The 13,633-nt window shown below is 52.3% G+C and overlaps 1 protein-coding gene across 3 annotated transcripts in view; it reads right to left on the reverse strand.

The window, feature by feature from the left end:
- The window catches only part of Trappc9 (trafficking protein particle complex subunit 9), a 454,043-nt gene that overhangs the window by 347,224 nt on the left and 93,186 nt on the right, over nt 1-13,633 (reverse strand). For all 3 annotated transcript variants that reach the window (XM_042699917.1, XM_042699915.1, XM_042699916.1), the window contains 2 exons: nt 4,005-4,150; nt 2,450-2,535 (listed from right to left, as the gene is read on the reverse strand). In XM_042699917.1, the coding sequence (XP_042555851.1) occupies nt 2,450-2,535; nt 4,005-4,150 (232 nt within the window). The remainder of the gene's footprint in view (nt 1-2,449; nt 2,536-4,004; nt 4,151-13,633) is intronic.

A 13,633-nucleotide genomic window follows, 5' to 3' on the forward strand; every position in this document is an offset into this window, starting at 1 on the left:
TGACAGGCAACGGTCAAGGGCATCAGCCCTTGGACTTCTCAACATTGTGGCAGAGGTCCAGCCAGGGCAACGTGGCAAGGAAAAGAAAGAAAAGGCATAACGTACATAGATGGTCAGTCACCAAAAGCACAGCTTTCAGGCATGGGGGTGTAGCTCTGTGGTGAGCACTTGCCTAGCATACGCAGGTCTTGAGTTCCATCTCTAGTACTGAAGGAAAAAAAGGCTATGAGCATAGAAAGTCCTGCAAACATTGAAACTTGAACAAGTTCACTTAGCAAAATGACAAAGTTAAGGGGGTTAGAAAAAAAGCAAAGATACTTCTATAATGTAGCAATGAACAATTTTTAGAAAGTAAAATGTTTTCCTAAAATAAAACACCATTAGCAAGTAATCAAAACTATCACTATCTTGGAACAGCAGGTGATGTATGGGATTTTACAAGAGCTAGAGAAGCGATGGCTAAGACAGATTACAGAAGGGCCCTCTGGGAGGAGTGCTTGCTGTGGTGTGGCGGTCACAGCATCGCAGGATCTACCTGTGGAGCATATGAAAGCAGAAACATGAGTGTCTATCTGTGTGCACCAGTGTATGTGTGCACCCATGTCCAGGCCCATGTGAACAGAAATGTAAGTGCATCTGAGTATATGCACATTCTCTCTTCTCTGTCCTCAGTGAACACCCAGAAGCAAAGGCACTGGGGCAACAGGGAGGCTGTAGGCTGGATTTTGAACAAAGCTGTAAACAACCCATGTGCGGATGGATGTAGAAGGCAAGGTTGAAAGCTGAAAGCCCCATCAGACAGCCAATGCCCCCAGCAAATGTACTGGCGCTTATTTCTTTTTAAATTAGCTAAAGCAATATGGCCAACTGTTACCATTTATTAAACAGGGATGGTGGATTTAAGAGTGCTTGACTCTCTGAGACATCTCATACATATTTCACAATTCAATTTTTAAATTTTTTGCTATGATTTGTAGAATAGCAAGTGGAGCTTTTATCTTATTCTTCATTCCTCCTATGATTCTTTAGTACTTTGGAGAGACTTCTCCACTAAACTACTGCTGTCCCCTGTCCAGCCCAGGAGGAGAAGTTGTGGGAGAATCATGAAAGCCACACTCTAAGCCACACCTGTCCTCAGCCACCAGCAGGAGAACAGCACTGAGGTGAGCCTGGGGCCACAGAGCACCATCAATCCAGTCTTAGCAGGGTGTCAGTGGCTCACACTTATAATCCTACTCAGGAGGCTGGGCTATGAGGATCACAGTTCAAAGCAAGCCTGGGCAAAAAGTCTGTGAGATTCTTATTTCCATTAAACTATCCAAAAAAGCCAGAAGTGGAGCTGTGGCTCAAGTGGTAGGATCCTAGCCTTGAGCAAAAGAAGATCAGGGACTACACCCAACCCTGAGATCAAGTCCAGGACTGGCACTAAATAAACAGTAACAACAAAAAAGTCAGATCTCCAGGAAATCTCCCCAGCCTTCCAGGACAGGCACACACTCTCCCATATCCAGGTCCTGCCCAGGCCCCACATATGGTGAGAACTCAACACAGCACCTGCATGAACAATCTGCTTTTCACTCAACGCCAATCAGAAACTGTAAGGAATACCACAATACACCTGGTGCATATACAGCTCAGTCACATGCCAGGGAATGGAATCCACATAGGGAGGATGTGTAGAGGGCCTGGCTCTGGAAGCAACGTTATGAGCTTCAAGAATCCCTTCCCAGACCATGGAACTGGGTGAGCTGCTCCAAAGGCAGAGGGTAACACCCTCCACAAGGCTGACGCAGCATTATCAGGGTCACAAACCTGAGCTACTGCACAGCACCAGTGAGACAGTGTAAGCTCTTACCCCACAGCTTGTTCTGCCCTTGAGCCTTCCCAGCAGGCCATCTCATGGTGCCAAAATAGTGCTGGCACCATCAAGCAACAGGCACGGTGTAGACTGCAACCTGTGCTCATTCATGCAAACTTCCAAACACACATTTCAAATCTTACAATCAACCAAACTCACTCTTGTGTAAATCAGAGGTTTCTCAGTGGGGGTCAAACATTTATTGAATGTCAGGCATAAAGACACAGCCATGAGGAAATACAGTCTTCACTCACACACAGCACACAATCTTTAACAAACCAGAAAAGATAATGAGCATATATCATCGGATGTATGTGGCAGACAGTAAGTAATAAAATATTAGCAAGGTACCAGTCAGTGCCTCATGCCTGCAATCCTAGCTGCTCAAGGGGCTGAGATCCAGGGAGTTGAGGTTCAATACTAACCTAGGCAAACTCCATCTCCAAAAACAGTCAGCAAAAGCATGACTAGAGGGGTGACTAAAGTAGTAGAGCACAAGGCAAACAAGTACAAGGCCCCGGGTTCAAAGAATAGTACTTGCAAAAAAAAAGGGGTCATACTGGTAAGTTGGTAACGACTGGTAGTACATACCATGTTCTCCACACGGAGCTCAAACGGCATCGGGTTGTACACCATCAACTGAACTTCACACACATCTCCTTGCACCCACTGGAAATCTACAAAACACACAGAAAAACACATGTGTTAGCTGCTGCCTTTGCTCTTCTCGTAGGGCTTCAGTTCATTCCTCCAGTGACCTGTGTGTTCAACAGCAGTGGCACCATGATCGTCATCACCATCACTGGACGCAATGAACCATGTTCTCACTGGGCTGGGCAGGCTGAATTCATCCCAAAGCAAATTCAGCCTCACATGAAGTTGATGCAAGCAGCACCACGCTAATGTAGTCGACACACTAGGACACAGAGGCTGGCAGTACTGGAGATGACAGTGGAGCCCCCTTCAAGCAGCACAGAACACAATGACCCTGAGCCCCGAGAATGGAGAGAAGGCAGCTTCCTATTGCCCCCATCCACTCCCAAAACTCTGAAATGACCCCAGCCCCCAAGTCCCAGGGTGTTTAAGCACATGATAACTCAGTGATTCTACGTCACTATGAAGATTAAAGGTGCCAGTGAGTTGGCTGTGAGTTACTTAAAAGGTAGATTGTTAGAAGGACGCCAGTGGCCCACACCTGCCATCCTACCTACTTAAGGAGGTTGAGATCTGAGGATCATGGTTCAAAGTCAGCCCCAGAAGGAAAGCCCATGTGACTCCTAACTCCAGTTAACCAACAAAAAGCCAAAAGTGAAGCTGTAGCTCAAGTAGGAAAAAAAAAAACAAAACTAAGGGACAGCGCCCAGACCTGAGATCAAGAGCCAGTACTGGCACACATATACAAAGGTAGATTTTTCTTCAGCCCAGCACTGGTGGCTCACACCACTAGTCCTAGCTATGTGGGAGGCTAAGACCTAAAGTACCATGGTTCAAAGCCAGTGCAGGCAGGAAAATCTGTGAGATTCTATCTCTGATTAACCAGCATAAAGCTGAACTGGAGACAGGGCTTAAGTGGCAGAACACCAGCTGTGAGCAATCAAAGCCAGCACAAGACTCTGAAGTTTAGGCCCAGTACCAACACCCATGGGCCATGTGCGAGCACACACAAGCATGCAGATGCAGGTGCACGGATACACACATACACATAGGCCCATGAGGCCTCCTGTGAAGCCTGATATACAGTGAGCCCACATGGGAGCTATAAGGGCATGTGGAAGGGTGGCCTTGGGTGCTGTCCATGGTCCTGGCTGCCAGCCAGCAAGAGAATAAGGTCCTGAGTTAGGCACCTGCAAGCTCATGAACAAAGACCAAGCAGAAGGGCTTTGAAACAGATCTTCTCCCTGCTGAACCTCCAGAGGAGGGCCCAGCAGACCCTGGGATTTCAATGTGCAACTCCCCAGACCGGCTGAAACGCCTAATCTATACCCACATGGTGAAAGATGTATTCATACCATCTTGAGCCACTAAGTTTTCAGAAATTTATTACAAAGCCACTGTATGCCAGTAGAGCCTTTGGGGAGGCAGGTGCTGGGCACCACAGAGTGACTGGCACTGGGGCAGGAGGGCCCCAGCGGGTAAACGGCACTACCTATTTTCTTGTCACGCTCCTCTCCACGGTTGTGGGCGATGATTGGTGAATAGATGAAGGGACTCTTGGTGGACACGTTCTGACCGAGCAAGCTCTTCATTTTCTGTGGCCGGAGGCTGGCAGGCAGGCTCAGCAGCTTCACATGCCTAGTGTCGCAAAGAACACAAATGTATCACAGCCTTGTTAACTTGCTTTGAGGACATGGGCTCCCAGCAATGTGTGGGAGAAAAACAGCCAATCGGTGCAAAGAGAAGATAAACTGAGGGGAGGGAAGACACTCAACTCAAGGCAGGACAGTCAAATGCAGTACACATCTTCCAGGCTCAGGGAGCAACCATATCCCCCTATGGTATCACATACTGGGCCCAGGATGGTCTTTAGTCAGAGGACCAGGTTGGAGCGCTGCACTGCTCACCAGCTAGGTGCCATGGACAAGGGCCTTTCCATCTCCAAGACAGAGATAGGTTCTACAAAATGCAGACAGGGCCAGGGCCTCCCTCATTGAACTCGGCTCTATACTAGTTAGACACTGCCAGCACAGGGCCCACTGCTCGACAGAGGGTGTCTCTCTCTCTCTCTCTCTCTCTCTCTCTCTCTCTCTCTCTCTCTCTCTCTCTCTCTCTCTCTCTCTCCCCCCTGTCAGACAGGCAGGCCCTCAGCAAGGGAAGGCAGTCAGGCCACCTGATCAGAAGGAACCTTCAGGAAGGCTGCTAGCCCCCTCTGTGGCTCAAGGGAACATGATCCTTCCATGAACACACACCTTACTCCTGCTTAAACACACTCATGTGGGGGGCTGAGCACACACAGGCACCACGCCACCCACCTCCTATGCTCAGCCTCAGCCAAGTGATTCAACCTGTTTCCAGGCTCAAGTCCTATTGCTCTGACTCCCAGGTCACCAATAAAACTGACACGCCAGCAAGAGAGCTTTCACATCACCCAATACCCACAGCTGGACACTGATGAGGACGGGGTCAGCTCTTCGGCCCCAGAATGCTGAGACCACCTTTGTGAGCAGTTGGTAGTTAAAATCTAGGATATTCCTGGGCCAGAGACAAAAAAGGACAAGGGTGGAGTGGTGACGATTGAGAGGTGTGGGGACACTGGCTGTCCTGCAGCGCCCACCCAGCCCAGGCTCGGGCAGGAAGGTGAGCGCACATGTACATCTCTCGCCAGGGGCCGGCGAGTGGAAGCTACAGGGAATCCTGACACAAAACAATTTCAAGCAACAGCCCAGCGCTTTCTGTCCACAGCATGGCGGTCCTGGCGGCCAGATGCTGAGAAGGCAGGGCACAAGGTTGTACAGCCTAGCGAGCTCCCTGCCTGGGACCACCGCCCAACTGTCCCCACACATGGGTGGGTAAGACAAGCATCGGCGCTGTAGGAAGCCACTGAGTTCCAGGGTTGTGTTCTGTACAGCACAGCCTAACCGACACTAGGAGATGCTGCCGTCACCTTGCTCTCATCCAGCGCCCACAACAACCCAGGCTAAGTAGATGGTGTGCGCAGCACCGCTCCTCATGCAGGGATGGTGAGCAGCACCGCCCTCAGCCCCCTCCCGTGCCCCACTTACAGGCACTGTCCCGCGCCCCCCTTCCCCGCACTGTCCCGCGCCCCCCTTCCCCACACGGTCAGACCAGCCCTGCCCTCTCATCCTCACCTACTGCCCCACACGGATTGAACACGCGCCTTCCAATGGGCTCCTCAGTCAATGGTGAGTGGCTAGACGCCCAAGCTTGAGCTTCAAATTCAGCTTCTGAAGCGCCACGCTAAGGATAAGCAGCCCATCACTGCACGTGCTCTCCGCAGGCTCGCCCACAGCAAGCTCTTAGTCTGACAACATCCTGAAGCAGCAGAAAGGCCTGCTCCAGCCTGACACAGCTGAACAGCGTGCCTGGACCTGAGCTGCCTGAAGGACCACTATTTTGCTTATAAAGTAGGAAAAAGCCCCTGACAACACGTGTAGTCCTGAGACAGGCAGCCCAGGCTGGCCCTGCCCTCTTCACCTTCCTCACCCTCCTGGCTCCCAGGGGCGGTGGTAGCCGGGGAAGGGGAACCAGCATGCACTGCTCAGCCCCTGGCTCTGGGGCCAGCCCGCTTGCCTGCATAGCTCACGTTCGACTCCTCTCTCTGCATCTACTGACTTGCCTCTCCCCCGACCAGGTCCGGAGGGGGCGAAGCCCATCTGACTCAGGTGCAGCTTGCGACAGCCCTCCAACAGGCCCTGCGCCGCCTGCTCGCTTTCCCACCACGTCCCCTTCTGTCCAGTCCAAAGCCAGGAGGAAAGAGAGATTGACCAGAACAGGACACCAACCTCAGAGGGCACTGTGAGCACTGAGATGATGCTGTGGGGACTGAGGTGACGCTGTGGGGACTGAGCTGACGCTGTGAGGACTGAGGTGACGCTGTGGGGACTGAGGTGACGCTGTGGGGACTGAGGTGACGCTGTGAGCACTGTGGGGACTGAGGTGACGCTGTGAGGACTGTGAGGACTGAGGTGACACTGTGAGGACTGTGAGGACTGAGGTGACGCTGTGGGGACTGAGGTGACGCTGTGGGGACTGAGGTGACGCTGTGGGGACTGAGGTGACGCTGTGGGGACTGAGGTGACACTGTGGGGACTGAGGTGACACTGCGAGGACTGAGGTGACACTGTGGGGACTGAGGTGACGCTGTGGGGACTGAGGTGACGCTGTGGGCACTGAGGTGATGCTGTGGGGACTGAGCTGTGAGGACTGAGGTGACACTGTGAGGACTGAGGTGACGCTGTGGGGACTGAGGTGACACTGTGGGGACTGAGGTGACGCTGTGGGGACTGAGGTGACGCTGTGGGGACTGAGGTGACGCTGTGGGCACTGAGGTGATGCTGTGGGGACTGAGCTGTGAGGACTGAGGTGACACTGTGAGGACTGTGAGGACTGAGGTGACGCTGTGGGGACTGAGGTGACGCTGTGAGGACTGAGGTGACGCTGTGGGGACTGAGGTGACGCTGTGGGGACTGAGGTGACGCTGTGGGGACTGAGGTGACGCTGTGGGGACTGAGGTGACACTGTGGGGACTGAGGTGGCACTGTGAGGACTGAGGTGACGCTGTGGGGACTGAGGTGACGCTGTGGGGACTGAGGTGACGCTGTGGGGACTGAGGTGACGCTGTGAGGACTGAGGTGACGCTGTGGGGACTGAGGTGACGCTGTGGGGACTGAGGTGACGCTGTGGGGACTGAGGTGACGCTGTGGGGACTGAGGTGACACTGTGGGGACTGAGGTGGCACTGTGAGGACTGAGGTGACGCTGTGGGGACTGAGGTGACGCTGTGGGGACTGAGGTGACGCTGTGGGGACTGAGGTGACACTGTGAGCACTGAGGTGACACTGTGGGGACTGAGGTGACACTGTGGGGACTGAGGTGACGCTGTGGGGACTGAGGTGACGCTGTGGGGACTGAGGTGACACTGTGGGGACTGAGGTGACGCTGTGAGCACTGTGGGGACTGAGGTGACACTGTGGGGACTGAGGTGACGCTGTGGGGACTGAGGTGACACTGTGGGGACTGAGGTGACGCTGTGGGGACTGAGGTGACGCTGTGGGGACTGAGGTGACGCTGTGAGGACTGAGGTGACACTGTGAGGACTGAGGTGACGCTGTGGGGACTGAGGTGACACTGTGGGGACTGAGGTGACGCTGTGGGGACTGAGGTGACGCTGTGGGGACTGAGGTGACGCTGTGGGGACTGAGGTGACGCTGTGGGGACTGAGGTGACGCTGTGGGGACTGAGGTGACGCTGTGGGGACTGAGGTGACACTGTGGGGACTGAGGTGACACTGTGAGCACTGTGGGGACTGAGGTGACGCTGTGGGGACTGAGGTGACACTGTGAGCACTGTGGGGACTGAGGTGACACTGTGAGGACTGAGGTGACACTGTGAGGACTGAGGTGACGCTGTGGGGACTGAGGTGACGCTGTGAGCACTGTGGGGACTGAGGTGACGCTGTGGGGACTGAGGTGACACTGTGGGGACTGAGGTGACACTGTGGGGACTGAGCTGGCATGCTGTGAGCACTGAGAGCACTGAGCAGCACCTGCTGCTGACACCAGCTGCCTCGGCCGATTCTGGGTAATGTGGAGGTCACAGCACTCGGGGCCTAGGCAGGCAGGTAGTGCAGGACTAGCCACCCTTGCTCCCAAAGGCCACCGTGGTTACCTACTGTCCCACACATTTCAAGTGTAAGAAATGCTTAGGAGGGAGCTGGGGGCACACGTGCCAAGGATGAGATGGCACTGTGACACAGGACGTGACCTGCGGGGACCAGGACGTCTATGCCCTAGCCAGGGAGCAGAGGCTGGAGACCTGCCCTGAGTCTAGCCTCCAGTCCCTACACTACCTCCTCAAACAGTAAAATTAAAATGCACAGTCTTGCTGGCGCACTCAATCGTAATCAATTAAAACACCTTCTTTAATCCCCGAGTCCCTTTCCAAGTAAGATGTTCAATGTCAGCTCACCAAAAAACAATCGCTGCTTCTCCATCCCCCACACTAAACACTCGTTGCCAACTGGAAAGGACACCAAACTCTCTCCCAGTTTTAACAATCAATGGCACAGTTACTGGGGCCTTGAAATTCTCTTTTGGTGGTTGCACCCCACACTTCTTGTGAAAAACTCTGTCAGAATAAAAGCAAACCCCTTACACTCTAACCGCTGTCCTCTGCTCCAGCTGTGGGCAGCAGGCTCGCAACAGGACACAGCCCTTGGTGACAAGGCCGTTCTTGACCATTGCTGGGCCCTGGGCAGTCAGCTGTGGCCAGGCCCATCTTGAGCACTCATTTGATTCACTGAATTTCAGGACAGAATTTTAAAAGGTTGTGTCTTGGCTCCTTTTCTATGAACCTGCATCATGATTATCTGCGGCCACTGTGGGGTGAGCCTAGTTCACGAGCCCAAGCTTCAGAAAACAGGTATGCATTCATTTTCCTGTGAGTGGCTAAAATCTAAGAAGCCCCAACAAAACAGAAAACGGCTCTGATCATCTACTCAAAACCAAAACAAACAATGGATGGTTGAATGGCAGTAAATTAGCTTGTATCTAGCCGCTCTACACAGCAGCTCTGAAACAGACCCACCGAGGGACTTTGTGACCAGCTCTGTCCTCAAGTATGTAGATTACTGACCTGACACCTCCACATCTACTGGGGTGATGTGCAATTCCTGTCTTAATTTTTTTTAATTTTTTTATTTTTTTTATAAAGCCCAAGTTCCAAGGCACTAAAGGTAGAGATTATTATAAGCTGGGCACAATGTGAACCCCCAAAAGGCCCAGGTGAGTCCATAGATGAATGCTCATTAGGAGATGGGTCAACAGGGGGAAGCAGGCAGCTGCAGTATGATTGAGGGCATATCTGTCCGCGGACCTTTCCTTTCCCACCCTTCTCCACTTCCTGGGGCCATGAAACGGTGGCCTTCCCCTGCCATGCCCCTCCACCAGGCTCTGCTTACTGAGAAACAATGGAGCCAAGGACCCAACAGCCAGATCCTCCTTCTGAACCACACTCCCCACGGAAGGGATGGGGCCTTCTGGAGAAACAGCTGCTGTGAGCTAAGCAGTGAGGGTATACACACAGCGCACCTCTGTGTCTGGAAAGGCGATGGAGTCACAGATGTACGTCACCACACCTGCATCTGGAAATTAATCCCAAATACAGCATGAACACGAGGCCAAGAAGAATGCCAGCAGCCTAGGAAACCGAGTCCCTGCCTGACTCCCGGGGTGTCTTTCAAGTCCAGATCTCTCACTCTGACTGGTGAGGACAACTCGGTGCCTGTCCACCACTCCCGCGTCCCAGTTGGCGGATGGGCTGTGCCATTACCCGCTGTAGTTCTGTAGTTGTCCCTCGGGGCTGCACCCTCCTGTGCCCACTATCCTGGGTTGTCTTCGGGGAACCACACATGACATGCAACATCATGTCACTTCCAATACCCCACAAGAGGCAATGGGGTTCTCAAAGCTATCTTCTCTTTTCTCCTGCACACTGTGGGAAGAACAGGCAAGGTCCGGAGCTGCTGCTGCCATTCTGAAACCATCTGGGTCCCAAAACTGAAGCCCGTGAAGGGCTGAAAACTAAAGCTGAGGCTAGAGCTATGAAGAGGATGAAACCAAGTTCCAGGCTGTTTGAACCCTGCCCTAATTCCTCTGCGGGCTCTCCAGGTATGTGTGTCACAAACCCTCTTTTGCGTGCATCAAGCCGGGCCCAGTTTGCTGAGCACGGTGACAGGAAGCAGCTGCTTATCCAATCAACACATACATGCACCTAAGGGCCAACTAAGACACAGCTCAAAGATTAGGTCCTTGGGCTGGGAAGGTGGCTCAGTGGTAGAGCGCGTGCCTTGCATGCATGAGGCCCTGGGTTCGATTCCTCAGCACCACATAAGCAGAAAAAGTCAGAAGTGGCGCTGTGGCTCAAGTGGTAGAGCGCTCGCCTTGAGCTGAAGAGCTGAGGGACAGCGCCCAGGCCCTGAGTTCAAGCCCATGATCAACCAAAAAAAGATTAGGACCTAAAAGGACATCAGAGACATGTAGCCAGACTCTATAAGTGCAAGCAAAAAGGACGTGGCAGGGTCTGAAGGCTGACAGGCAAGCATGGATTTCTGACCCCCTTCTCCCTTGGCCGGCTACACTACAAACCCTAGGAGAGCTGCATGTGCATTTTTTCTACCTGTAACTAGAGGTGACGATGATACACACCTCTAGCCAGGAGACTAGGGTAGAAACCCACTATGGCACTAGCAAGAGCATCTTTGCTTCACTATGAAACTAAAGACAAACATTCCTGGACCTTCCTCTTCACCCTTCTCTCCCAGTACGCCCTGGATGAGACACGCTATCAGGAGCTGCTGCAGCCATCTAGTAATCAGGAGGTGTGTTTTTTTCAGAACTGAAACAACCCCTAACTCACACAGGAAGTACGGCCATTCCCACTTCCCATGTGGGTGTTTGGCAGGCACTTCGCACGCTTGTAAATCCTTGAAAGGCACCTAAGGGTCATCATCAGGCGGAGCAGGAGAAGCAGCTTGAAGCTGAGGGGAGGAAGCCTCCCCTAAGGGTTTCACAGAGGTGTGATGGGCAGCAGGGAGGTGGGCCACAGAGGAGCACCTAGGCACACTGGACTTCGCCCCACAGCAGCAAGAAGCATACAGACTGCAAGACTCTGGCCCTCCAGACCCTGCACGCAAGTTCTGTTCTGCTGCCTCCCATGGCACCAGTATGTCCACAGCAAGGAGCACGTCCACCCGGTCCTCTGCGCCTGTCTTCTCCAGCTAAACGCTTGTAAGAACTGTAGGAACAGTGAGGAGCACCTAGAGTCCAACTGTAGCAAACTATGGGTGCTGGTGCTCATGCTTGTCATCCCAGCTACTCGGGAGGCTGAGATCTAAGATATAAGGATCTGAGGATCAAAGCCAGCCCTGGCAGGAAAGTCCATGAGACTCCTATCTCCAGTTAACCACCAGAAAATTGGAAGTAGAGCTATGCCTCAAAGTGGTAGAGCACTAGCCTTGAGCAGAAAAGCTCAGGGATAGTGGCCAGGCCCTGAGTTAAAGTCCTATAACTGACAAAAAATAGAAAAGAAAAAAGAAAACTACGGTGTCAGAAACCCAGACAGAGCAGCTGAGAGCAGATCAGGGCAGGGGGGCCCCCAGTGGGACTGGAAATAAAGGACAGCAACCACAGCCAATTGACAGACTGGTATCTGCACGATGTTAACTGTGCACTTCTGCCCACACTGCTCTAGCTGTTTATTATATCACTAAGGGCTGAAATGTAGTGAAAGACACTTGAAAATGTGAATGTGAAAGTGTCCCCAAGAAGAACACTCCAATTTGCCAAGTGTTGCGTGTACACCGGGCTGTGAACACCTGCACCAGCGCGGCTCAGCAAAGCCAGACAACCCTGGGAGCTAACCATGTCAAGCCCATTTTAAAGATGAGCAAAGCAAAGCTCAGAGAGGCTGCACTCTTGCCCAAGGACACAAGCTAGCGAAAAGCAAACCTGAAGGCTCTATGCTCAACGGCAGGGCTGCTTCAGTGAGCCACACATGCTCCCTAGCCTCTAGGGCCATGAGGCTCTCTCCCTGAGGCTTCCGATGCCCTCCAGAACCACCCTCCCCAGCCCTCGGACATCACAGCGGCAACGGAAGTCCAGAATGTTCTATGAAGTTCAGAGTGTTCTATTATACAAGGCTTTCTAAATTTAAACGTGATCCAAGTCATGATGTGGACAAAAATTATTAAGAAAGGCTTTTCTGGACTTTTATTTTTTTAAAAAAATGAATCATACCCTTAATCCCAAATCACATGCAGATCACTTTAAGTCTTACTCAGAGAAAAGCCAGGCGGGAGCCTTTCCTGTCCAGCTCATATCAAGGATGAGGAGGTGCATGGACCTTGGCTAGCTCGCAGCAGTGGTGGAGGTCATGTGAGTCGCTAGGAGGGCAGTGGAGGAGAGCCTCCTATTCCTGTCTGCCAACAGCCTCGTGGACGCCCCTCAGCGCCTTCTTAAAACCCAGGTGCAGCCTGTTAGGCTCTTGTGCTCAGCAACCTTCCCACAGCATCAGAACTATGCTCGCCTCCAAGGCGGCACAGGGAGGGGAGAGCTGCTTTCACTACGCTCCACACCACGTGCATTTACCTACTGCTGCACTGCACTCTGGAAAATTTAACACCACCCATGTCAGGTCCAGGGAAATGAGGTGACGCCATCATGACAGGCATCAGCCTGTAAGTACAGCCCGCACCTCTCTACCACAAGGCAGGAGGGGCCTGGGAAATAGCGGCCAAGCCAAGAACATTTCCAGAGGCCTAGTGCCCTCCTCGCCCAGCCCTCCAGAGTTACAGCACTTCTGCTCAGCAGCAGAAAGCCAAATTTGAACTGTTTTGCTTCCAGCCTTCAAACAAATATTCCAGGGGTTCCAAAATCTCTCCATGACATTGGTTCATAAGCTTCTTTTAAATGCCCGCATTGTCTGTATCAAGGGTCCAGTCTCTAGACTCCTACCACCACAACAAGAACCAACAACACAACATCTGAGGGAAGGAGGGCATCTCAGAATCAGGGGAAGCCAGGCACTGGTGGCTCACACCTGTAATCCTAGCTACTAAGGAGGCTGAGATCTGAGGATCACGGTTCAAAGCCAGTCCCGGCAGGAAAGTCCATGAAACTCTTATCTCCAGTAAACTACCAGAAAATCGGAAGTGGCGCTGTAGCTCAAGTGGTAGAGCGCTCCCCTGAGCTGAAGAGCTGAGGGACAGCACTCAAGCCCAGAGTTCAAGCCCCATGACTGACAAAAACAAAAAATCAGAATCAGGGGAAAACATACAACATAGGGGCCCATCAGCTGCACTGGACATTGATGAAAATGAACTAAGCAACTCAAGGGCGGCGATGGGAGGGAGGGGATGAGAGGAAAAGAGCGAACAGCTTACACCAAGCAAAAGGGAGACATGCACCTATTCCACGACATGGAAGAAATAGTTGTACTGTCAAAACTTACAGAATTCACAAACTTTATAGACCAAGATGACAGCTTGCCTTATGAAGGCTAAAATGTGTTTATGACTTTAAGTATCACTATCCTACAATAT

This window comes from Dipodomys spectabilis, unplaced genomic scaffold (genome assembly GCF_019054845.1).
Source record: "Dipodomys spectabilis isolate Male_0828 unplaced genomic scaffold, ASM1905484v1 ptg000264l, whole genome shotgun sequence".
NCBI lineage: Eukaryota > Metazoa > Chordata > Mammalia > Rodentia > Heteromyidae > Dipodomys > Dipodomys spectabilis.